The sequence below is a fragment of the Trachemys scripta genome, chromosome 9, assembly GCF_013100865.1.
Source record: "Trachemys scripta elegans isolate TJP31775 chromosome 9, CAS_Tse_1.0, whole genome shotgun sequence".
NCBI lineage: Eukaryota > Metazoa > Chordata > Testudines > Emydidae > Trachemys > Trachemys scripta.
The window spans coordinates 78,472,002-78,498,922 of record NC_048306.1 but is presented as its reverse complement, the minus strand read 5'-3'; the positions used below and the strand labels follow the sequence as shown (position 1 = coordinate 78,498,922).

The following is a 26,921-nucleotide window of genomic DNA, read 5'->3' as shown; positions in this document are numbered from 1 at the left end:
TGACTGAAGATAGGCCTCTTATTCTAGGTTTCCTTAATGGGCTCATTAAGGCAATGGAGTACATCTGCCCTGAATAGCTGGCTGACTGACAAGCATCAACTGCTTTCCATTAGATCTAGACAAGCTGGAGAGGGAGTATCATCTGCCCACACACACTTCAGGCATTCCAATTATAGGTGAGACCTGGCTAGCATTGGGAACACTCAATTTAAATTATTTTAATTCCCCAAGAGCAATAGGTGAATTCTGAAAAACCACAAGCGATCTGTATACACCCAGCTGTGGGGCCTGGTCAACTGGTCAGCCTGTAGTTTTTAATAAGAACAAAGAGTGGTTTTTATTGTTGAACATCGACAGAGTGTTTCTAGGATGATAGGATTCCCCATAAAGGGCTTGTACAATTTATCACAGAGAATTTTTTTTCTCAGTCATGCATTTTGTTTCCAAAGGTTCTCGTCCCTTCATGGACTTCCCTGGATGTGGTTCAAACTTGCAAGAGCCTATGTACAAGGCAGGGCAGAACTTCCTGACTGAACTTCCCCAGAGCAGTCTAAATGTTCGTTTGTTCAGGTGGTAGTCTTAAGACCTTGATTCACTCTTTAATTCAGAACTATCTTTTTAACTATGTAGCTGTCATCTATCTCCCTCTCACTCCAAAGCAAGAGCCTCCATCCCAATACTCACTCTGGCATCATAAAAAGAACAGGAGTACTTGTGGCACCTTAGGTGCCACAAGTACTCCTGTTCTTTTTGCGGATACAGACTAACATGGCTGCTACTCTGAAATCTGGCATCATAGGCATCCTAGACTGAAAAGACATTTATTTACCTAGTCTATCTTCTGCCAGTGCAAGATTTTTCACTGTTTTCTGATGCTTTGTCCAAACTATCTTTTTAAAGGAATATTTCTCTGGGATGACAACTCTGTCTTTTAGTAGGTTGCTAGTGAAATATACTCCCAGCTCCAAGGAGACCAAAGCAATTTCAATTCTAAACTGACTCCAAAAATGAAGTCTCCAGTGTGATAGCTGTAACAGTAGCATGACAAGTGAGATGAATTTCTTTGCTGGGCCTCTGCTTTCATTGGATTCTGTTGAATTGAGGAGAATCTACCAGATCATCCTTTTTCCATTTAATTTTTCTTACCTAATAATTTGAGTCCATCAGTATAAATGTGCAATTAATACATCTTACACTAGTTTTCTAAATAACTTTATTATAGAGTTTGACTTTATATATAAAAACATAATGTATATTCTTTTCGCCTACCCATTTAATTATGTACCTTTCTGTAACCAGCCCTTTGAAACCCAAATGAAATATAAATGCAGAGTTAAGATCTTTCTTGTGGGGTAATAAAGTACCAACATTAAAACTTATAACATTGAAAGCGCCACAAGATGTGGAGGAATAAAATTACCTAACTTGGAGTTGCCCTGCCTGTCAGTCTGTCTAGTCTAATCTAAGATAGTTAGATATACATGATTTTGTCTTTAAAAAAATCATAATTCAGTATAAGCATGGAAAGGATTAAGATCAATAAACTGGGTAAGTACAGCATGTTAATCTTTTTTTAATTAAAAGAATTCACATTTGATTACTAATATACTTTATTGGAACAACTGACATATGCACCTCTTGTTACATTATATTTTTGTATGCTTACTTGATGTTTCTTAAGAAACATCTATCGTATCCTACCTGTTTTAATTACTTTCTATGTAGTGGCATTTCATGATGTTTCACAACTTCAGTCAAACTATTTTTTTAAAATGAGAACATTAGATTCGAGCCTACTCCCACTGAGATCAAATAGGGTAGTACTTGGACAGTGAAAAGAGTATCATCAATAGCAAAACCAGGAATAAAGACGCATGCAATACATTGAATGTGAAAGAGCAGAGATGTTGTGATGCTTCTGGAGATTCATAGAGCAGAGGTGTTGTGATGCTTCTGGAGATTCATATTCTTAACTGTTTTCTCATCTTTATTTTACATTAATAGGAAAGAGATGAAAGAATGACAGAGAGAGTAGCAGGCATCCATGCCTGACCTTGCATAAGAGGAACCCTGGAACACCAAATACTGCTAGAAAACTATAGCCCCTAACTAAATATTATGACTGTTCCTTTAGTATTTGTATTACCATAGACTGGGCTAGGGAGTCTGGGGATCCCAATCAAACACCCCATCGTGTCAGAGCTGTGCAAACAAGTAAAAGTAGGACAGTTCCTGCCCCAGGGAGTTTACCAGCTAGTTTTCTGACAGATGGCCTTATAATCTTTTTACTCTGTTAAGGATATATGTATATTTCTATTTTGCTACAGTAAATATAGGTTGAGCTTGAGCACTAACTTCATACTGGTGTCTGTACAGAGTTTGGAACTATTATTGACCCACAAGGCAATAAAGTATTGCTACAGTGATAAACAAAAACTAATACAAATTAGTAAAGTAACAATACTAAATAATAAAACATCTCGGTAGAACAAACAACAAATTCCAATGCACTTCCACTCAAGTGCACAAGTGCTCCTGGCCAACAAGTACCAGAGGGATGTTCTTTGAAATTCAGGTAGTACACAATCTGCTGATTCACATTGATCTGTTCTGACTTTATGAACTTCAGCAACTTAGTGCAAGTTTTGCACTTCACATCATAAATGGATCAAGACAAATAGTCAGGCTTCTCAATTCCATGTGGTAGAGACATAGTGTATTTATCACTGGAGCCATCGTCAACCAAGAGACATACCCACCTTCCTGTTGGTAGAGGGGAGGATGACTGTTTTGTAACAAAATCCCTCAGCAAATGCTGGAAGGGAAACTAAGTGGGCAAAGGAAGGAGAGAACTGTCATGAGACAGTTGGTAACAGATATGGCAACAGACTGACATGGCAACAGAACAAGTGTGAAAAACAGAGTAGTTTCTTTTAAGGTGTTTACTTAGTGGTTACTGCCTTGCAACCGTATAAGAAAAGAGATTAAAAGACATAACAGATATGCCAGGAGACTGCACACCAACCTAAGGCACTCAGGACCTCAAGCTTTGTAAATCATTGTATCTTAGGATGAAACTATCTTCATTTAAAAAGCTCCATTTGGTTCAGAACACAGCAGCCCATTTATACAGCAATACCCGCTACACAGAGAGTGCTACCCAAGGTGCCCTCTTCATTGCTTCCCCACTGAATAATATCTCAAATTCAAGGTTTTTTCCTCATCTTCAATTCCTCCATGAGACTGGTTACCTCCAAATTACCTGATGGACCATCTCACTGTAGGTGATTGTGACCTTTCATGACAACTGGGTTCCCTTGGAACAGTGCAGCAATCAAACTCAAAAGTGAGACTTGTGCATACAGGAGAGAGATTCCTTGGCAACTGGCCCTTGACTGTAAACTCACTTTCAGAAGAGACCAAGACGACCACAAACTTCAGCACCTTCCAAACAAAATGACCCCGACACACACTTCTTTGACCTAACATTCCCACAAATCCCACCAAAATCACGCAATTAAATAAAACCAACTCCTGAGAGTAAGCAGCAAGGAGAAAGAAAATTAGAGGGGTTTTCTTGTGTTCATCTTAGTACATTTCCTAAAACTCTCAAATATGATGGTGGTGAGGGCATTTAGGAGACTCTAGATAAGTAAATAATAGGGTCTGATATAAAGCCTGCTAAAGTGAATGGCAGTCTTTCCAGACCCTTTAAACTGTGTTTGGAGCCCTTGCCGGAGAGCAGTGGAGAACTGACTGATCACACTGTGCTAGACTCTGCTCCATGCTTCCATATGTTACGCTGTAAGACAAAAAATACATTAAATTATGTTTTACACTATTGCTTTTCCAAGGAAGTAATTGCTGTAGAAATAGTAACTAGAAACAAATATGTACTGAAACTAATTTATACAAAAGTCTACTATAAATCCAGAAACAATTTAGGTAGAGTACGGTATCCTCCAAACTGCAAATTCAAATGCTGTAAAAAGAATGAAACAGGCTATAAATAAATGTTTGCTATACTCATGAATTGATTAAATAGAACAATTGTAATTTTATGGCACCAATTAAAACTACTACTTTGGTCAGGCTAATGAAAACATGTATTTGCATAATTAAGCATAAGGTTAAGGAAACCAGAAATAAGTATGCAATAACTTCAAGTTTTATAATACATTTGCATACCCTATATTATTCAGGTTGGACTGCAGAATGAGGCACTTGGATTTTGTTAAAAAAAAACATAACCAAGGTTTTACAAAGCCCAATATTAATAGAAAAATATGAAAAGTATTTTGTTTTGCATTTAAAGATTTCCTTGCTGAATAGGTACAAACACTATGAGGGAACCCTCATCTCCTATAGACTTTTGCTTTGCCTTACAATGTAGTATTATTACTTTTGATGCTCCCACCACATCTTTTCTTGTAATGTGGATGCACTTTAGCCCTGCATTGTTTAAGACTCAGCCATTGCAGCATTATGCATGAGAAACAGAAAGTGAAAGGGACTAGTCAGTTGTCATCAATCAAACTGGATGAGGTGCACAAAGTTCACCTACATTATTATTATTATTTATTAGTATTACAATAGAGCTTAAAGACTCCAATCAAATTGGGGCCCCTTTGTGGTAGGCATTGTAAAAATACAAAATAAGAGGTCATCCCTGTATGGAAGAGTTACAATCTAACTAGACATGACAGACAGACAGACACAGACACAACAAATAAGCAACTGGTAAAAGTTCAAAACTAATTTGTAAATAACTATTTCTCTGCAATTTCCATTTGCCCCTCACCCCCCACCCCAGCCAGGCTGTCCCCTCGCCCCACACACACCTTTCCAGATGCCAAACTCTGCTCAGTCAGTGCTTGCCCACTGTATCTTTCTTCCGCTCTTCTCCACCCGCACCCCAACAGAAATAGATTAATCCTATGTCTGGAAGAGAACAAAAAATAAGCCAATTCAAGAAGCAATGGAAAGCAAGGTCAGCTGATGCTGCCCTCCTTGTGGAGAGAGTGAAGGAAAGGACTCTACAGGGGGTGAGTATAGGACCCACATCATAAATGATGAAAAGTAAATTAGAATGTTTAAATTCTTTACATTTTAATAATTGAAGCTATTAACTCAGGCAAGGAATTATTTAAAAAAAAAAAAAAGTTAAACCACATTAGGAATCCTTTAAGGCCCTAAGAAGCTACAGGTTATTTCTATGGCTGCAGGTGAATTTCCGCATAGGACTGTGGAATGCCAAATTGGGTGTATCACCGCACCCACTTTCAAGGAAAGAATTCCATCAAACATGAACTCTTTGGACAGGAGAACTATCATGACCTGCCTCAAAGTGAGCTCAGAAAGGTGAGATGGGCAAAGGAGATGGTGTTGGAGTACAGATCAGGTTCAGGTGTGAGAGTACAGCAGGGTTCAGTTGCACTCTGATAGCAACAAAATTTCACAAGCTGTTTGCACAAGAGTTCAGCCCAAAATGTTGGAAGTCCTGTGAGATCTGCTATGTTTGTGGAGATCTGTCATCTTGGGACAGGATCTCAGTTTGGTCACATCCATACACATAGTAGGAAATAGGCTTCTCCCAGGTCTGGCTCCTTTATGGGTTGCCAGGCACCCAGTTTTTGACTGGAATGCCCGATCAAAAAGGGATCCTGGAGGCTCCAGTCAGCACCACCGACTGAGCCGCTAAAAGTTGGGTTGGCGGTGCAGCGGGGCTAAGGCAGGCTCCATGTCTGTCCTGGCTCCGCGCGGATCCCGGAAGCGGCCAGCATGTCCAGCTCCTAGGTGCAGGGATGGCCACAGGGGCTCCACGCATTACCCCCACCCCAAGCACTGGCTTCACAATTCCCATTGGCTGGGAACCGCAGCCAATGAGAGCAGCGTGGGCAGTGCACAGAGTCTCCTGGCTCTTCCACCAGGAGCCAGACATGCTGGCCGCTTCTGGGAGCTGCCCCAACCCCTTGCCCCAGCCCCATCCACTCCAAACCCCTCAGCCCCAGCCTGGAGCCCCCTCCTGTACCTCCAGCCCTTCTTCCCTGGCCCCACCCCTGAGCCCGCACCCCCAGCCAGAGCCCTCGCCCCCCTCTCACACCTCCTGCCCCAGCCTGAAGAAAGTGAGTAAGGGTAGGGGAGAGCAAGTGACTGAGGGAGGGGGTATGGAGTGAGCATGGGGTGGCACCTCAAAGATGGGGCAGGGTCTTGGGGAAGAGGTGGGGCAATGGTGTTCGGTTTTGTGCGATTAGAAAGTTGACAACCCTAGGCTCCAACCAAGGACCAATTTCAAAAGGCTAAATTCAGAGCTCGGGATTTGAATCAAACTCCTAATCTCCACAACATTCAGACTTGTCCCATATCCATAGGAACATCACCTGACATCCTATCACAGGGGCAGAGTCTTCTTTAGTTAACTGAACATCCATCATCTGTGGAAGAAGTTCTATTTGTTCCCCTTAATAGGAAGGTAAAAGTTAATGGATGGCGTAAAAATAATTCTTTCTAGCTAGTACCCAGGAAAGAGAGAGAGAGAACGGAGAACAACCCTGGATCAAAAATTTAGTATCTCATCCACAAAATTAGTAATTAGAAGGTGGAAATGCAATGCTCCAAAGATTAAGACTTCTCCTGACCCAGCAAGACAAGCTTTTCTTGCATGGTGGAAGGGTTGTTTCAAACCAGATACTTTCTCAAAATCACAAGATAGTTTGCTGTGCTAGCCTCTTACCCACTGTCTGTGCCTGCACAGGAGAATTACTATTTATACCCTTGGGCATGAATTTGTGATGGTGAGTGAAAAAGAAGTGTATGTTTTGTGGCTACTGAACTGGGTTTATTGTTTTTGTTTTTGGAGGTCAGCCTCTGAGCTGAACATCATTGTTTTGGGTGGTGGGGGGGAAGAGGGGAGTACTGTTAGGAAATAAAGCCAATTTGGGATCAGATTTTCAGTTAGCACCAGTAGCTAAGTAACTGCATCAATGCCTACAAAGATACGAATGTGCACTTATTAACTTTGGTAAATCTGAACCTTATTTCTATTTTATTTTCCCATTCTTATTTTTATCCTAGTTTCTCTCTCTCTCATTCATCCATCTTTCTTCCTGTCTGCTGCTATTAATGTAGTAACTAGTAATATAAGCTAAAAGTTCAGTACAGGTGAAGAGTAACAGTGTTATTTAGTTGACAAGTAGAACATCTCTTAAATTAGAGCTAAAAATACAACATGTGGCTGCTGCAAGTGCCATATATGGCAAGTGTCATATGTACACTGCTTTTCCTAAGACCTGAGCTGAGTGGTTTTTTATCTCCTCTGCTCCACTTGATGGTCTCATTAACACCTAGGGTACGTCTACACACCATTTTGGAGCAAGTTTCCTAGGCCAGGTCGACAGAACAGTGCTCTAAAAACAGCTGTATATACACAGTAACTTTGAAGTTGCTGCTCAGGCTGGAGCTTGGGCTCTGAAGCCACCTCTTCCTCCTTCAGAGCCACAACTTCAAAGCACTGCCTATACAGCTAAAGAGCTAGCACAAGCTGCTAAGCCACGTCTGTTGACCCAACCAGGGAGGCTTGGTCCTGCTCGCTCCAAAATGCTATGTAGACAGACCCCTGGGGGACCAATCTGGTGAGTGCCCGCTGCAAAGTACAAAGTACCCGCTGTCATGTGACAATGGAAAACACTCACAGAAAGAGTCAGTTGCTTTTAACACTTGACATGGAATTTTATTAGAATAAGGAAAATAATAATGTCCCTACCACTTCCCTCTATGTGTCTTGCTGTGCTTCAATGTAGATCTTCACCCTAGAACTTCTGCCTGGCTACTTTTTTTGAAAACAATATACACATCTTGAAACTCTTAATTCCTATTGGTTTCAGAAAGAGCTGAAGGCTCTGAGCACCTCGCAGAATCAGATACTAAAAGAGTTAAGAGTTTATGGTCATCGAGGCAAAACTTTGCTGGACTACAGAATCAGGCCCCACGTGTAAGGTTTTGGCAGCTAAGTAGAGAAGCTCATTTTAATTTTTCGTTTTTGTGTTAAAATGTCTTTATATGTAGACAAATCTACTTTAAATTTTCTATATTTTGTTATGGAGGAAATTCCAACCCTCCATTTGTACAATGTGTGCATGATTAAATGATGAAACTACATGGGGACTGGAAAGTATGAAATTGAACGCAGCCTATGAGCAGGATTTGGGGTATCTTTGCAGATGCTTGTCTAGCCTCGGGGCTCCAATAAGAGCTGTACCTCGCCCCCACAAATGGGGGCTGCAACTACTGGAGTTTTGTAGCTCTAGAAACAATGGTTACACCCACTCATCCTCTAGCCTGGCTCCAAATCCCTCTCTGCACTGACCTATGCAGAAATGGCACAACCCCCTTGTCTGCTATGCCCATGCACAATTACCCCATCACTTAGCTGTGCAAGAGAACCTTTGCAAGTGTTCCACCACCTTGAGGTTTAAAGTAGGAACTACAAAGCCCTAAGAGCATTTTTCCATACCTTAATCATTCTCATCACCCTCCTCTGACACTCCCCTCCCCCTCTTAGGGCTTGTCTATACTTACGCGCTGGTTTGGCGGCAGGCAATCGAACTTCTGGGTTCGATTTATCGCGTCTTGTCTGGACGCGATAAATCGAACCCAGAAGTGCTCCCTGTCGACTCCGGTAATCCTGCTCGGCACGAGGAGTATGCGGAGTCGACGGGGGAGCCTGCCTGCCGCGTCTGGACCGTGGTAAGTTCGAACTAAGGTACATCGACTTCAGCTACGTTATTCACATAGCTGAAGTTGCGTACCTTAGTTCGAATTGGGGGGTTAGTGTAGACCAGGCCTAAGTCTGCACTATCCTGGTCTCAGAGAAGATATAGCAGAATTAGAGGTACTTAAGATAACTAGATTCTGAATCAGTGTTGTTAAACTCTATTTGTCTTCAAATACAAACTAATGTTTATTTCATAAGATGTAACACCTAGAAACTAGAAAATGAGGGTATTTGGTCAGCTTGACAAGTACAATCTTCCCTAGACATTTTTAAAGTTATCTTCACTGATCATGGATGAAAAAACTGTGAAATTATTTCAGCCTTCAATTACAGTGAGTAATTAACATGCTACAATTCCAGGGCCACAATATCTTAAGAATCTTTGACAAAGAGTCTGAAAAATATAACAAAGTGAAAATTAGTTTTGGTTGATTGCTCTAGAAAAGTCAAGTCTTTTTCACTAATACATATAGGCAGCAACAAAATGCATCTGGGTTCCTGGTTGGAAAATCCTTCAGAGTATGTGTACTATTACATTGTTCAGTAGTAAGTTAGGCATTTCATAATTCTACTGTATTGCATGATTTATAATAATAGGTGTGTTTCCCATCTTGCAAGCATTCTTATCCTTTAAACTGTCTAGGGTCATTTAGCAGAGACCAGTTTTTATATGTAAGAAAATACATGATTTGTAAACAATACTCCTTAGCCATTTTATTGTTACTTCGACCATGTGATATGTAAGAAAGCATTATTTATGTTAAGGACGTAACATTATTTCACTTAACAGTGACTACTGTAGATAATCTATTTAGTTGTCTCTATTAAAATAATACACTATAAATGGTACATGTAACTAATTTAAATAAACACCCACACCATTCCTCAATCCATATTTATTTCTTTTACCCACCTGCGATATCCTCTCTTAAACTCAGGGTGCAAGTTCATTGGGGCAGGGATGCTTTTTCCATTCTAAATCTGTAGTGTGTGAAGTCACAAGCAGATTAGAGACTCTAGGTATTACTGTAATACAAATAAGAAGATGGAATAAAGTAGTGGCGAGAGAGCTACATTAATGGATGTCAAATAAGATAGAGAGCTTTTGAAAGTAGTAGAATGACACCTTATATTAGTTAGAGAATCACAATACTCAGATGTAATATGGAATATTATGTAAAGCTAAAAAGATGGATGATTTGAAAGGAATAACAATGTCATATAGAAAGATTACAGAGATACAGTACATGTCCCCAGGCTGAATGACAGGCTATTAGCTATAAAACTCATGACTGACTGTCTTTTTGTTCTGTTTGTACAGTGCCTAGCACGATGAGGTGCTGATGCTATGGTAGTGCAAACAGATAATAGGAATAGTAAATACATTCTCGGAGAGTTCCACTCAAATACTGTAGCTTAAAACTTCCAAACAGAATCTGCCTGTTGAGATCTAATGTCTATTTTGTTGTTAAGACAGTAAATGGAATCTTGGCCCCATTTAAGTTAGTGGCAAAACTCCCAATGAATCCAATGGCTCCAGGATTTTGCTCTAGTTGGCCAGACTATAAGCACTGGAACCGAAAGAAGTTCGAAGAGGTAGCAGGTAAGTGACAGGTCATCAGGCTGGGCAGTATTCAGGAGCATCATTAGTACCTTAAATTGCAGGCTCTTTGAGACAAGGAACATGTTTTTGTTCTGTGTTTGTACAGGACCATGCCTCGGGCGCTAAGGTGCTACAATAATAGAAACAAATAATAATAATAGCTTGGGCTTGTAAGTGATCTGATAGCCTGCAGCAGAGAAAAACTATCTGAAAGCAGGCTGCTCCCTTTAACATAGTACTATTTCAGCAGCACTATAATAACATGCACTAGGAAACTTTAGTGAGTACCAGCAAAGTCTACACAGGCCAGTTAGTGCGCAGCACATGATGTGCTTAGAATTCACACCCCTTCAGAGTGCATTGCTATACAGTGTAGACTAGGCCTTATTCAACACAAGGTATAATATAATTTCACCTTTGTTAGACAAAGTCAAACCCTAGCTGTGTCTGAACAAAAGGAGAGAGAGAGACAGACGGACAAGCCTTTACATATATTGCAGGTCCTGTAAAACAGAGGAGACCCAGAGAAGCAAGGCTTGTATGGAGTAGAGAGAAGTGGGACAGGCAGTGGAGGAGAGATGGTGATTTGAGGTCATTAAGAAGCACAGTTTTTATAATTTTACAATATTTTATTATGCTACTGTTTCTGTTTCCCCTCTTATTGGAAGGAATCCCCCTTCCTAAGTTTCAGGCCTATTGAACTCTAGATTTATCCAAACTGCATTTCTTTAATGGACACAATAATAAAAAGTTATACCACTAGATAAGCAACCTCTCCCCCCCACCCCCACCCCTATTTGTAAATGTTTTTCTTAACTCCCACATCACCAGAGTCTACATTTGGTATTGAAATATTGGCTCACTTTTAAAAGATGCTACTCAGGTCTGGAGGCAGGGAAGAAAAGAGTTACAAATTTAGTTACAAGTCGCTAAATATGTTATAAAACACTATCAAACTTACTTTAAATAATATGCTTTTCTAATAAAAACTGCACCACTTGTTTGCCTGAAGTTATAACATTACTACAGATAGATCAGTATTTATTACTATTATATAAAGCAAAGTTGGAAGTGTTTTACATCATATTTCTAAGGTTGCTTAAACATCCATATAATTGAAGATGCCCTGAACCATAGCATTCAGATCCAAATCTAAGTTCAGACTCTAACTTCCTACAAATTCCAAAGCATTCAAATCAGAAATTCTGATCTGGGCCCATCTATGCATGTAGTTTTGCAACAGAAACTACGAGCTGTTGACTAGGATCCAATCTTGCAAATAACCATGTAAGTAACTTTACTCGCTGAGTGGTTGAATTGAGTTTAATGGGACTACTTGTCTGCTCCAGCTTATTTCAGAGGTCAAACCAGGCCATAGTATCTCCAGGAGTCATGAGAGTGCCAAGAGGGTATACAGCTGTAACATTTTAAATACATAATATAAAGGTTTTTTTGCATAATGCAGGAAGTTATATTATCTTGTACTGCTGCCTCCCGATAATGAAAGTATGGGATGACATAGTAAGAACAAGAGCAAATCTTGAGTAGTCTACAATGTTATCAATACAGCAAGAGATTTTTGTCATCGTGCATAGTTTTCCTCAAACTTTTAAAATATTAGAGTTCATTTTTAACATTTTAAGCTGCCTAAAAAAGCAATGTGTAGTCACCCTGCAGCAGAATCAGCATGCAATAGCCATCCACAAAGAGAAAAAAAACAGCTAGAGAGATATTTTGGCCTTTGATCTAAATATACTGGGTGATGTACTGTAGAGTGTCAGGTAAAGGTTGTGCATGTTTTATAATACTGGGAGAGATGCATACCTGAGGCTGAAAGAGAAAAGGTTAGCAAAATGGAAAGAGAGAGAGAGAGAGAGAGAGAAAGAGAATTATGACAACAGTTATTATGGTAGGTGAAAATTGAAGGTGATGAAGAGGTTTTGTACTGAATATACAGTGTGTAAGACTGGTAGATAGTCAAGGTATATTAGACCAGATTCTGATCTCAATTACACTAGTATATTCTCAGCAGAATCTCACCCACTGAAGTATTTTCTTTATTAGAAAGTAGGTTAGACCATTAAATGCTCCATTGAATAAAATATTTTAACTGACAATCATGCATAATAATTTATTCACTTGTCTTAAACCTCAGTGGACCAGACAGGAGTCTTTCAAGAACTTTCTGAATTTATATACTTTTGCAAATGATAATGATCCTCTCCCCTCATAAGTGTGTACCTCTGTTTTAGGAATATCTTGTGAATTTTTAATTTATTGTAATAATATAGAAGGCAGCAAAACAATGTTCATAATTTTATTGGGTTTTATTTAGTCTGAAGTTGATAGGTACAATGCCAGTAACTCTGGTGGTTGCATTGAGGTTCTGTTGTCACTAAAAATAGTTACAGTTTCTATCACCATGCCTTACACAAAAACTGCATGCAAATGACACAGTGCTTTATAGAAAATAGACAATCATTTTATTCATGAGTTATGCACAACTAGTTTTTTTAGTTACTATTGATTTAAATCAACTACAGAACCTGAGAAGCTTAAATATTGAGTAACACTGTCTCTATAGGCAAGTCAAATTAAATGGCAGTACTAATCACAAGTTTTGGATACACTAAACAATATTAATCTCATAGAATTATAGAAAAATAAACATTTTCACATATGCACTTGAAACACACTGTAGTCCAAATTCACAAAACATTAAGCATGTAAATCACATTTTATTCCTTCATATTAGTTTGAAATGATGATGCCAATACAATTTACATCCCAGACATAACATTGTGTAACAGATACAGATTAAGTGGTCAAATTATCAATGGTGACAAAAACATCTGGAGTTAAAAATAATACAGCAAATGTAAGAGTTATAAAATGCTGCAAGTCAAGCTACTATACTGTAGTTAAGGATTTTTTAGTGGTTCTCAGACAACTTCCTTGTGAGGGTCAAATTCTGCCCTCGAATATGCATGCAAGACTCCCATTAATTACATGTACAAGAAGTAGCATGGTCAGCTGAATGAACACTGGTTTGGGAGTCAGAATCGTCCAAATTCTAATCCTGGTTCTGTTGCTGATTAACTGTATAGGCAATTTGCTTCACCTCTCTGTGTCAGTTTGCCTGTGTATAAAATAGGAATAATGATACTTACCTACATTAGAGAAGACTTAATGTTTGTATAACACCGCACTGAACATGTAAGCTATTATATGAATGCTAGGTATTATTAGTTCTAGAACTTCCAGATATATTTCATGGCATTGTGCCCACATAGGTACTCAGAAGCCATGCTCATGAGCATGAAATAAATGTCTAGAGAGAACTGCATTTAGAATTTACCCCATGGGGAAGCATATAGACTATCCAGAAAACTTTACTTGAGGCAGAAAGTGGACACTATAACGCTTGGATATTAATGTGTATTAATTTACATTTTTGGAAAATGGGCAAGATATTAGGACTTCCTTTGGCTGTGAAGAACACAGGAGACCAAATAAAAGACTAAAGCAATATGGGGCAAAAATGCCCCAGAAGCAGTGGGAGTAAGCCAAGCCAGGATAGCATGTTTTCCCCTTCTTCTGTGCCTGGGACCCAGAGGAACTCTACTCACTTTTAGGGATAGGCGGTGAGCGAATAAAAGGAACAGCCATTTTACATAGCATGTGCCTCTCAGAATCCAGTGGAAATGCAGTGGGCAAAAGGAGCAGGAGTTAATTCTCCACCCTGTGGTCTGCACTGTATCTTCTCCACAGCGGGGGAAAATAGCACAAGCTCAGTTGGAATGACCAGTAGCAACCCCACATCTCCTTAAGAAGCCATGCTGCCAGAAGGGAGAAGTACTGGCCCTTGGCAGAGCTGTGGTGTACAGGTCCTGGGTCCCCTGCCTTCACTGTTCCCCCGTTTTTCCTCATGAGGGAAGGATTCAGTGACTATAGGAAAATCCCTACCATGGGTTTTAATGTTGCAATGGTGTAATGCGACCCTTAATAATAATAATAATATATGGAGATATACCTATCTCATAGAGCTAGAAGGGACCTTGAAAGGTCATTGAGTCCAGTCCCCTGCCTTCACTAGCAGGACCAAGTACTGTCCCTGACAGGTTTTTTGTTGTTGTTTTTTTGTGTCCCAGTTCCTTAAATGGCCCCCTCAAGGATTGAACTCACAACCACCCAGGGTTTAGCAGGCCAATGCTCAAACCACTGAGCTATAACAACATGCTTATTAGATAGTTCTATAAAATAATAACTCAATCCCAAATTCTGTCCTCAAATGCGCATGGGAAGCTATCCCTAAATTCAATGGGAGTTACTCATGTGCATCCAGTGGCAGAATTTGGCACTTGGTGTCTTTAAAATTAAATTTTCATTAGGCTACTAATACATAAACTGGACTCAAACCTGCTAGTTTAAAAACAACAAATTTAAATAGCCAAAATATCAAGCTATTGAAGTTTCTAAAGTGCCCACAGCCCACATACAGTAACTAGATTACAGTTGCTTCATTTTGTATTAAACATTATCCCTCCTGGGAGCACCTGGGCATAAATGAGGCAAATTTGACCCCATGGAGCTATAAAATGCAAATATACCACGAACAGTCATTTGTTTCTGTATAGATCATAGTAGCTCTGTTTAGGTCAAATATTCATTTCTTTAAAAGTGTTTTTTTTTTTAAATAAAAAGTGTTTATCAAGAGCTTTTATGGATCTCTAAATAAATAAATGTATATTTAGAAGACTACCAGCAAAGATGCCAAGAGAAAATAGCTGGCTCAAGGTTCAAGTCTGGCCCATCACACTAAAGAGTTAAGTCAGTACTGTTAGGCAGACTTTGTGTAAGGAGGTGATTGCCTGAGTCCAAAATCCCACTGTCATCATTGTCACTAAATGGCATCATTCTCAGCAGTGTCAGCAAAGGTCTGAATGGAAATGAAAACTGTATTCTCCTCACATACCTAGAGGTGGTTCCACTAGGGTAAGCATGAGAGATGTGGTGAGAGGCATGTTAGGGGATTTTCTCTGCTGATGCTAGTGCTGTGAATAGATGGAGGGAGGTCCTTTGGTCTCAAGGCCTATCAGGCTGGTTACCTTTCACTAGTATTAAATTCATTTTAATAAGATTAAATCCCAAATAGCAGTAGTGTTTACCAATATATTTGGCAAATTCCCCCAGGAGCTATGCCACACTGAGCAAGAAAACAATTTATTTCTGGTCCCATGACATCCAGCCCTGCGACAGTTGGCCAGATCCTCCTCGGATGTGATTACCCAACACACACCATGCTGTGATGTTGCAGGTACAAAGTAGTCATGCTGGAGCACTGAGTTAGAGTCACTCTTGTTATCCTGTGCCATGATTTTGCAGTAGCTCTATCTACTCTGAGGTGCAGAATGTGTGCCAAATACATTACTGTTAAAAAAAAAAAAAAGGTGGGGACTTAACGTGAGATTCTGTGGACCAGCTCCATGTTCCAGCTGAACTCAGTGGTAGTTGTGTCATCTCAGAATGGTGCATGTCAGGGACTCACATCAGAATAGGATGGTGGTACTGGTTGTTGGTAGTTCTGAATGTCACAGGACCTGAAAGAAGGAAAATAGAATAAGTTTTAAGATAAAAATGTACTTAATGCCCCTCCTAACTGCACCATGGAAATTTCCAGGGCATAACTGGGCTAAAGATACTGGAATGAGGTGCCTTGCCTCTGCAAGTCACCTTTAAAAAATAATCCTGATTACATACAATACTACCACAATGGACAATAGTGAGGTATTGGGCTGGTCTCTTTAAGTGAGTGTATGCAGGCAAGATGAGTAAAAATTAACTTTCCACTGTTGTTTGGAAACCAGTGTGCTGTAGGGAGAATGGTGTACCCCATAAAGGAGCAAAGCGGCGGGCATTCTGCCACTTAAGGAGGGTAAATATTGCCTTCGAGTTTCCCATAGAGTTGTGCAGATCCTCCCTGCCCCTCATTATGAGCTGTACCTATGTGTTACAATGGCATCCCTAAAATTTTGTTGCTGCTCTTGATTTTTAAGGTCTAATATACATTAATGAATAGCCAATATGGTTTAGCACAGCTTTGATACACATTTAAAAAAATAAAAGTAGGTTGATTATATGTTTTTTTTTAAAGTATCTAAATACAGACTTATCTGAATCTGAGGCTTGACTATCTATTGAGTACGTGTGTTTCATGCTTCAAAAAATTCCTAATTAGTGCAACATTTTATTCCCTAATTGAAGGAAAAAAGACCACAAAACTGTAAAAATAACATGATTTTAAACCCATGAAAATCCATTCATTGCACAGTCTGCAAATCCATTCTGACACTATCCTTAATTCATCTGCCAAGCCCACCAGTGCATGTCTCAGTTAAGTGTGGTCTCATAAGTGCATAGTTACACACTATGTACTGTGGGGCTGATTCTCATTCTCTGGCAGCGTAAAGGAGCCTTAGGCTTTGTCTCCACTAGCACTTTTGTCAGCAAAATTTTTGTCAGTCAGGGGAGTGAAAATGGCATAAGTTTCACAGAGAAAAGTGCCTGTGTGGACAGAGCTATGTCGGCGGGAAAGCTCTCTCCCACCGGCACAGAGCGGCTACACAGGAGACCTTACAGCAGCTCAGCTACAGCGATATAGCTGTGCCACCGTAAGGTCTTTAAGGTAGTCTTAGCCTTATAAATGAGAACCAAGGTCTGTACATTCAACAATGTTTTGTCACAAAGAGGAGCATTAGCCTTAACTTTTTCCATTAGCTTTACATTTTCTTGGATTTATAGGATTAAATGAGATTTTTAGCATTACTGTAAAATATTATGCTTGCTAAACAGTAGCTTAATTTATGTGTAGACTGCACATCAACAGCAAATGGTAGTCCAAAATGTCTTGCAGGGCTGGATCTGATAGTTTATTATAAAAGATGTTCCATTAGAGTACAATTACAACAATTCAAACATGCCATTCTATTTTTTCCATTAATGCTCAATTATGAAAATATGAAAAACAGAATCATTTAAAATGTTATTAGACAACACTTCACATTTGTACTTAGTCTTCCAATAAATAAGTTAAATAAATAGTTTTTGCAGGTTAAGTAGTTTTATATTTCTGAATGTAAGCTGCTTAACAATGTAGTCAAGAGATCTCTAGAGCTATTCATTTTCTGCATGTAGTCAGTCCTTGGAAATTAATAAGCAAAATAGAAATAGTTTATTTTTATTCCTAGTATAAAGTTTGTGGGGGCTGAGGATTTGTTAAAACCATTTACTGATTACATATCACACCATTTTGTGCGCCAGATTCAATAATACTTTCAGACACATTTCAAACAATATCCATGTGAAATAAATAAGGTTTTGTTCCCCACAGATTCTGTCTGTGTTCAACTCCTCACTAACGGATGCATTACACAATGTATTATTCTGCCCAATTTTAGGTGACCCTTTTACACATTTGGGTGAGACAAATTATGAAGGTACCCACTCCCCAGCATGAAATTATTGGCAGTGTATTGCAACATTTTGTTGATACAGTAATTCTTTATTCACAGTAAAAAAAAGGTTGAAGTTTATCTTTTTTTTTTTTTCCCTCTGATTCCAACAAATATTGTTCTTTAACCCATTTTGATAAGAATTTGCCTGGGAAACAGCTTGTTATCACACAAGATAAGAAAGTGAAAAATGCTTGTACCAAATGAAGGTTAAGATAATTCAAGCAACGAAGAGTCCTGTGGCACCTTATAAACTAACAGATGTATTGGAGCATAAGCTTTTGTGGGTGAATACCTAGTTCATCAGATGCATGTGAATGAAGATGAAGAATCCATGTACACATGCGTCTGATGAAGTGGGTATTCACCCACGAAAGCTTATGCGCCAATACATCTGTTAGTCTATAAGGTTGTTTGTTGCTTTTTACAGATCCAGACTAACACGGCTACCCCTCTGATACAAGATAATTCAAATATCTCTGGCTTTTATGTGGATAAAAATTGAAGTGTTTTCAATAATAGAGTTTGTTACCATAAGAGAATTCACACAAACTTCCAGCATCAGATGCTGAGTGTCAGAGCCGCAGTGAAGTGTTGGCCAAAATGTGTAACTCTAAAGAGCAAGCCTCTTCCAAATCTGTAAATTTGGTCCTGCCATTTGCCCAAGCAGAGCCCATTCCTGCAGTCCTTATTCAGGTCCATTATTTGGTTCTTTCCACTGAAGACAATGGGAGTTTTACTTTAGCAAGGACTGAAATATTGGATAATTAGATATGTAGTACCAATTTTTTGTACTCAAATTTGTAGGTGATATCTACACTCAAAATGTACTGTGATTGTGTGTGCATAGGTAGCTGCTTGCACAAAAAGCAAAATAGACATCAGTCTGTGTGGAAACATCCGGGTGAAATTCTGACCCCTCTAAAATCAATAGCATTGACTTCAACATTGCCAAAATTTCACCCTTAGTTTTCACATACAATCACAATAATTTGTGAGAGTCATAATACACATGGGCCGAGAACCTATCCTTATAGGAATCAAGCCTTCAGCGAAGATAGAACCAGAAAGGGCACCACTGAGCTACCAAAATATTATCATTTGCCCCAAAAGTAGAAGATACAGAAATCACAAGATAATGTTCAAGATTGCTGCATCACGATCTTAATGTAAACAATTTTTTACAGTGTAAGTGTAAAAGAAGAGGCTATGGATGGAAGTATGGACAGAGGCCCAGAAAAGAAGTTTATTTTTCTTGGAGATTTATTTTTTAAAAAATCTGTTATTATTAATGAAGAGAAAAGAATTAATAACAGCAGCACATTTGAAACTATTATTTCCTCTATGGGCTTTGCTTGGTCTTATTTTATCTGACCCCAATCAGTAAGATATACTATTGTGAGCATTTTTTAAAAAAAAAGGTTAAAAACAGAAATCTGATGCGTTTCCCCCCCCGCCTTTACAATTTTTTTTTTTTTTTTTTTTTTTTTTACACTTACTTTGCTTAAGTTCTCCTTAAACTCACAAAATGAGACACTCCCCAACACAAAAAGAGCAAGGTTGCTGGCCGGTTCAGTAGATTTTCCCCAAACAGTCATGGCACTAGAGCATCTTACTGTGTTAAAAACGGACAGTTTTTTGTTTTGTTTTTTGCAACTGCTTGCAAATCTTTTGCATTCACAAACTCGTGTCTCCATTCACTTTATATTCTGCTAAAATATTGAGAGTCACTTCCTCGCTTTTTGATTGCATATTGAGCTCACTTCTTCTAGACGCTTTTCTGGTTGCCCTTGAAAGTCTACTTCTAAAAGTATCACCTGCCAAAAAATACAGAATAGGATCTACACAGCTGTTGAGACTAGCTAACCCCCTTGTCACTTGGTAAGTGGCATATACTTTGTCATTGAAGGCACACATTTGTGGAGTCTGAAAATCCAGTCTGGCTCTTAGATTCAATGTCTTCATCACATGAAAGGGAAGATAAGACACGGCAAAGACCATCAACACAATAATAACCAGGTAAATTGATTTTCTCCTAAGAGGAGAATTGTCCAAATCCTTGTAAATCAAAGCTTTCACTATTAGTCCGTAACAACCAAGAATCAATATAAATGGGATGCAGAATATAAACACAGTGGTGCACATGCTGTAAATGAAGTAACTTCTCAGATAATCATCAGTTGTAGTATCATAACATGTAATGGTTTTATTTTTCCTTAGCCCAGTTCCAGAGTAGAACAATATAGGAGAAATCCCAGCTACAACAATGACCCAAACAAGGGTACTGATGTAAACAGCATTCTTTTTCTTCAGTCTCCCAAGTGATTTCAAAGGATACACTACCCCTGTGTATCTGTGCACACTGATGCAAGTCAGAAACAAAATGCTGCCATACAGGTTCACATGGAAGATGAACCTTTGCAGTTTGCACATGATATCTCCGAAGATCCAGTCAGTTTTATTGAAGTAATAAAAGATGAGGGCAGGGAGTGTCAAGACATACAAGAAATCAGCTAATGCCAGATTAAACATGTAAACTGAGATGCCACTCCAAGGCCTCATGTGGAAGACAAACATCCAGATCGCCACACTATTGCCCAGGAATCCAGAGATAAAGACTAGAATGTAGACAGTGGGTAGGTAATAGAACTGGAAGCCGGTTTTGGTTAGGGAACATTTGGTAGTGGCATTTCCCAGAGTCCAGCCAGTGTTTGACAGAATGTTGGTTTCAGTCCCATTCAAAACAGCTGAAAAGAGGACTTCAGTCATGATCTCTCCACTAAAGTCAGACAGGTCTGGGGCTAAAGCAGCAACTGTCTCTGGGGGGACAAGAAAGCATCTAAAACAAAAAGGCAAAGAAAGACCCAGTTGGAACCTAGAATTTTTTGTTGTTGCTTTTATTCAAACATTGTCAGATGAAGAATCCATGTACACTTGTTCAATTTTATGCATCAACCATTCAATTATTTTTCTCTACGCAGTTTAGGTTAGCACAGGGCATGAACTTTTTCTATTAAATATTTAAACTTGCCAAGTGTCACACTTGGACATGCAGCAAAGAGTTACAGATCCAGACTAACACGGCTACCCCTCTGATACTTGACACTTGGGCATGAAACAGGCACCCTCCCTCACTCCCAATGAAGACTGCCAGCATCCCTGCTAGAATTTAACACATCCAGATGAGCTGCTGGGAGTCAACAGGGTCCTGCTACAGATCCTTCTCCTCCTCCCTGCCACCAGGAGCTACGGTACAACAGGGGGATCTTCAGGGAGCCAGGCCAACTCACCTCTCCCTCCCTTGTTACTCCCCTTGCTAGACCCCAGCTGACATGAATCTGGCATGAGCAAAGAGGAAACAATGAGGGTAAGGAGGAAGTGGCTGCTACACCAGTGCCCCAAGGATGGCCATCAGGGGCTGTCAGTGGTTGATGGGGAGATGATGGAATGGGGGTACAGACTGCATTGGGAGTAGAAAGGGGCAGGAACTGAAAGAGGGAAATGAAGCAGGCAGGAGCCAAAGTAGGGAAAGGGGGGGGGGAGGGAGAAAGACACACAATGGAGGGATTAGGAACTGGCAGAAGAGGGGCTGACTGTGGCAAGGGCAGTAAGGGTGTCATAGAAGGGAGCAGGGGCTCAATAGAAGAGGGAGAGAATGGGCCCAAAGGGGACAAGCTGAAGGAGGCTAACGGGGAGAAGAGAAGGGCAGACTAGGGGAGGCTAAAGGGGGCAGCGGCAGAAGAGGGAGTCTGTTCCAGGTTCCCGCCCAAAGCAGTGATTTATATTGCCCCCTTGGGGTGAGCCTCCCCTCCCCTCCCCTCCCCCGGGCAATCTCGCAGAGCTTCCGCTCTTCCATCCGCCTCAGGCTTCGGGCTACCCCCAACCCCCACCCCCGGGGGCCCTTTAAGCGACCCCCTGCCCCGCAGCTCCCTCCACCTGCCCCGGCCGCCCCTGGCACCTTCTCCCTCCCCGGGGAGGACCCAGAGTCCCGGCCGCCGCTGGGGCAGGCTCCGGTCTCGGCGCACGGGGCAAGCCGTGGCGGGCTTGGGGCAGCCGCGCCAAACTTGTGGGCGCTGCCGGTGCCGTCCCGCGTGAGCGCGCCGGGGCAGGGCGAAGCGACGGCCGACTTGCCCCGGGCACCGCCGCGCTCCCTGGGCGAGCCTACCTTCCCGGCAGCTCCGCGGGTCCGCTCCTCCGAGATCCGGCCCCCGCCCTGCCGCCGCCTGCTCAGCCGCTCCGGAAGGCAGGAGAAGGGGCGCCCGGAGGGCGGCATGTGCCTCTCACTCCCCGCGCCGGCCGGCTGGGAGCGCAGGTCCCCGCCGTGCCACCTTGAAGGCTCGCCGCAGCCCCGCTCGGCACTAGGCGAGGGCGGAGGGAGCAGGAGGCGGGAGCGGGCTGAGGAGCAGAGTTCAGCCTCCTTAGGCGGCGGCAGAGCCGGGAGTGGCCGCCACCCACTCAGCCCCAGCCCAATCGCGGCTCCGCTCCGGCCCCCCTCGGCTCCAAGCCCGGGAACAGGGGACGGAGCGCAGCACGCAGCAGCGGCTCCGGGAGAAGCTGCTTTCTGACGGGCGCGTGTTTGCTCAGCTCCACGTACCCTCCCTTCTGCCACCCAGAGCGCTTTTGGGGGGTGGGAGAGGGGGAGAGAGAGAGCAGGGAAGGATCCAGCAGTTATGGTTAGTTTCCTTGACCAGCTGGCTGTAGCTTTCAGAAGTGGGAAGGGAACGCACCGCCTAGCGAAGTTCCTGATACCCAGAGAGTTGTTCTGCTACAAACAAGAGCCATCCCTACAGATACAGATACAGAGCTGCACATAGTCGGAAACCCCGCGCAGTCACATTTACAGAGATAGGTTTCAGAGTAGCAGCCGTGTTAGTCTGTTTCTGCAAAAAGAAGAACAGGAGTACTTGTGGCACCTTAGAGACTAAAATTTGTTAGTCTCTAAGGTGCCACAAGTACTCCTGTTCTTCTATTTACAGAGATAGTTACACGCAGAGACACCCCCCCCACACACACACACACACCATCTTTACTAACATCTACGTTAATAATAAACCGCATTCTTGGCATGAACATGTGTCATTTTATCACAGCTCTATTTAACGCGATTACACACATGCATAACTTAAACCATAGACAGACTCACACACTGATATACGATAAAACCCTCACAGGCACTGACAGGTAGATCATTGACACTCATTCACACACACTAACGCTTATTTACATACCCATAGGCACAGAACTACTCGGACAGGTGGGAACAAAACACCTCCTTTCAGGAGGCAGATGTAGAGAGAACATATGCAGACAACGGCTCCCTGTTAAACAAATGGCGCTTTTTTTCTTTTTTCTTTTTTTTGGTCGTCCTTTAGATTTTACCTTGCGAGGCGCTGCCTTAAATTTAAAAATTAATTTGACTTTGTTTATGCTTTGGTTGTTTGACAATCGGGGAAAGATTCAGATTCATTCTTACCAGATCTGTGATTCTTCTAAGACCCGGAGACTTCTAAAAGTCTCTTTATTCATCTTAAAAGATATGTAATTTTTGTCTTCAGTGAAACTTTTGAAGTATTAGTCTACAGTGGAAATGCCTGGAAAAAAATAATTTACAGGTACCGACTGTAAACAAAACACAGTATCAGCAGTCCTAGAAGTAAATGGTATGTTGCTCTCTAGTTTAACTTTGTGCACCAAGCATTTAATTTACTTTTCCAAAGTAACCTGCATTGTATTTTCTAGGTCAGAATGTTATTATTTTGTTTCCTTAACAAAACAGAATTCACTGGTTTCATCCATCTGGTTTCTTGCTCCTGTGTTAGTAAAGTGTGTGATGTAATACATACTACAGTCACATCCCTACTAACTTGAAATACAGCCATAATTTAGCACTATTACTATTTCTTGCATTATTTATGTATAAAATTTTCAAACTTGAAAGTCTTTCCAAATTACATAACTAATTTATTGGGAAAGCTTAGCAGGGAAACCATCCAAATGCTCTATGTCTCCAGGAATACACAAATGAATGCATAGAGGAATTTTAAACGGGTCACTTCTTAGGGTAAGTTGCACAAAAATATAATTTTAAGCAATGTTTTGTTTCTCAGTGATAGAACCTTATGCTTTCTATACATTTTGGTGGGTTGTTGTTTTTTTGTTTCTCTTTTGCAACATTTCAGTAGCTACAGACTTACTACTTTAAAGCTTTTTTCCCCTCTCCATTTTATCCCAAATAAGGGAACATCTGAATAGTATGTACCATAAAAGTATAGTCTCATCTTACAAAATTGTTCATTGTTATCCTCTCATTTAAAATGTTAGCAAAAATCCCCTCATAACCACAGTGTTCCCATAAGAGAACCTACCCACAAAACAGTATATATATATATATATAAACCACCATGCTGTCTTAGGAATGAGATTACTGCTTTCATAAGAGGATAAAATAAACTGTTCAGCCTTGTAGTTTAATAAAGACTTGGATTGTTGCTTTAGGGGAAAAACAATGCAATGCTATTAGCATGCTAAAAGTTTTTTAAAATTGCCTATTTATTGTTTTACTATTAGTGATTTCATTAGTCACATTAGTGATAAATGTTTTAGAATAAATATCAATCTATCTAGCACAGTAAATTTACACAGTATTTTAGTGGTTAGAGTCAGTTATAGTTTAGTTAGGTAGGTGCCGTGCAAGCCTTCCTACACACATCGACCAAAGCAGACGTCATGCCTGACAGCAATTTCCCTCTTTTCCAGTCTAGAACAAACTGTGAATCATACCAAACAGTTGTAGTTTAGTAATATCAGCTAATATACTGTGAGAACTAAATCCATTGTCATGTGTTACCTAAGCAGTGTTTTAAGTTCTGACTTCTAAAGGTGAAAGGCATTAACTGTGCATTAACTCAGTGTCCCACAACCACCAATTAAAAGAAAATGTTTTCAAAATTCTTACCCATAACTGAAATACTGTAAGTGCTTACAGGGCGTCAGCTATGCTCTGAGCCTGCATCACTGACAAACTGTCAGTGTAATGAATAGTCTTGAAGACTGAAATACATCAAAATTTTATTTAATATAAGTTAAAAAAACCTAAATATAATGGCACTGAAGTACATATACTGGAAATACAATTACTAACAGTGTATCAATAACAATATAAAGAAATTCATGTAGAATAATCATCCTTTCTGCTCATACTTAGAGGTGATCAAAGGGATGTGAGGCTCAAATCCTGATCCCACTGAAGCCAGTCACAAAACTCCATTGACTTCAATAGGGCCATGATTTCAATAGGCCCAAGTATGTAAGAGGAAGAAAGAAGTGTATGTAGTAATATTCCTCAAGAAAGCATGGAAGTTACTATTTATAAACAATGAGTGTTTGAGATTCTGTGCACCAAATTAATCTTTAATATGACTTTATTAGAGATGATTAAGGTATTAGGCTCTGCTTCCCCTAAAACACAAGTGGCTTCTTTTCAAGGCATCATCCCATTTGTTAACTGTAAAAATTATTGTGGAATTTCCCATAGACCGTGGTGTTAGACATATTAAAATTTGTATTATGGGAGCGCTTAGGGCCGGCTCTAGGCACCAGCAAAACAAGCTGGTGCTCGGGGCAGCACATTTTTAGGGGCGGCATGGCCGGCGCCAGAATGCCGCCCCTAAAAATGTGCCCCGGCCGCCCTAGCTCACCTCCGCTGCTGCTGCCACGGCGCGCAAATCAGCTGTTTCGCGCGCCACCGCGGCTCGGGGTCTCCCCCTCCCTCCCAGGCTCTCAAACCTGGGAGGGAGGGGGAGAGCCCGAGCGGCCATTTCGCGCGCCGCTGCTCCCCCTCCCTCCCAGACTTGAGAGCCTGGGNCTGCTGCCACAGCGCGCGAAACAGCTGATTTGCGCGCCGCTACTCGCCCTCCCTCCCAGGCTCTCAAGCCTGGGAGGGAGGAGGAGCAGCGGCGCGCGCCACGGCCACTTGGAGTCTCCCCCTCCCTCCCAGGCTCTCAAACCTGGGAGGGAGGGGGAGATCCCGAGCGGCCGCGGCGCGCGAAACAGCTGTTTCGCGCGCCGCTGCTCCCCCTCCCTCCCAGACTTGAGAGCCTGGGGGGAGGAGGCAGGGCTGGGGATTTGGGGAAGGGGCGGAGTTGAGGCGGGGCCGGGGGTGGGGTAATTAAAGAACGGGGGGGGGGGTGGCCAAAATTGTTTTTGCTTTGGGCGGCAAAAATCCTAGAGCCGGCCCTGGGAGCGCTTAGAGATTCCTACCTAGATTGGAGCCCCATTGTGCTGGGCATTGTCCAGCCACACTGTAAAGAGACAGTCCCCTACCTCAACGGAGCTTACGGTATAAGCCTACAAGACAGGCAGAAAAGGAAGGTGCAAGGACATCATTCAGCATTACTGTCAATGGAAACCTGCTTTGCACCTTCTGCCACCTCCATGGAGGATATGGCATGATCACAAGCTGGGGGAGTAATGGGTCCTGGGGTTGCTGTATTGCCAGGGAGGACTGGAAGAGGCTGGCAGTTAGCGCAGATGGATATTGCTCTACTCAGATGGAGTGAGACCTACAAGACATTTGAGGGTTTTGATGGGGCTACCTCCATATACATTCACCTGATCACTCTACAGAACGCCAACATTAGCCCTGAACAAATGACACCTCAGAAATGCTGCAGGTTTAAATTTGTGGGATTCTGCCTCCCCTATTGGATTATTCTGCTAATGGACATGATCCGTCCCCATGTCAATCCATAGTTACCATCATTTCAAAGTCTTCTTTCAGGGAACAATCCTCCAGGTAGGATTTCTTGCAACTAGAAGATTTTGTATGTATGCTGGTCAATGTTAGGTCATTTTACTATGATTTATAGATTTTAAGGCCATAAAAATTTCATCCAGTAATTCCTGAATCAAGCCCATTAACTAGTTGAGTTAGAACATATATTTTAGAAAGATGTCCAATCTTTATGTAAAGACTCCAAGTGACAGTCCACAACATCCCTTGGTAAGTTATTCCAATGGTTAAATTGCACTCACT

At 41.2% G+C, this 26,921-nt stretch overlaps 1 protein-coding gene and 1 long non-coding RNA gene across 5 annotated transcripts in view; one reads left to right on the top strand and one right to left on the bottom strand.

Annotated features, from left to right (window-relative positions):
• Window positions 1–1,153: 1,153 nt before the first annotated feature.
• P2RY1 (purinergic receptor P2Y1) lies at window positions 1,154–22,416 on the bottom strand. 4 transcript variants are annotated; one of them, XM_034782423.1, is made up of 7 exons: window positions 22,053–22,416; window positions 19,387–20,726; window positions 15,925–15,976; window positions 9,687–9,799; window positions 6,381–6,460; window positions 4,842–4,941; window positions 1,154–3,802 (listed from the first exon to the last, which is right to left on the bottom strand). In XM_034782423.1, exon 2 carries the CDS (start codon window positions 20,654–20,656, stop codon window positions 19,565–19,567), a length of 1,092 nt encoding a protein of 363 aa, XP_034638314.1. In that variant the 5' UTR covers window positions 20,657–20,726; window positions 22,053–22,416; the 3' UTR covers window positions 1,154–3,802; window positions 4,842–4,941; window positions 6,381–6,460; window positions 9,687–9,799; window positions 15,925–15,976; window positions 19,387–19,564. The 4 variants fall into 4 exon arrangements, with proteins under 4 accessions (XP_034638314.1, XP_034638315.1, XP_034638313.1 ...); XM_034782424.1 differs by lacking the exon at window positions 6,381–6,460 and having other exon boundaries at window positions 1,155–3,802; XM_034782422.1 differs by lacking the exons at window positions 1,154–3,802; window positions 4,842–4,941; window positions 6,381–6,460; window positions 9,687–9,799 and having other exon boundaries at window positions 12,680–15,976.
• LOC117883267 overlaps window positions 21,081–26,921 on the top strand; it is a 203,445-nt gene continuing 197,604 nt past the window's right edge. The window contains exon 1 of the long non-coding RNA XR_004647223.1: window positions 21,081–21,254. This is a non-coding gene — a long non-coding RNA (uncharacterized LOC117883267). The remainder of the gene's footprint in view (window positions 21,255–26,921) is intronic.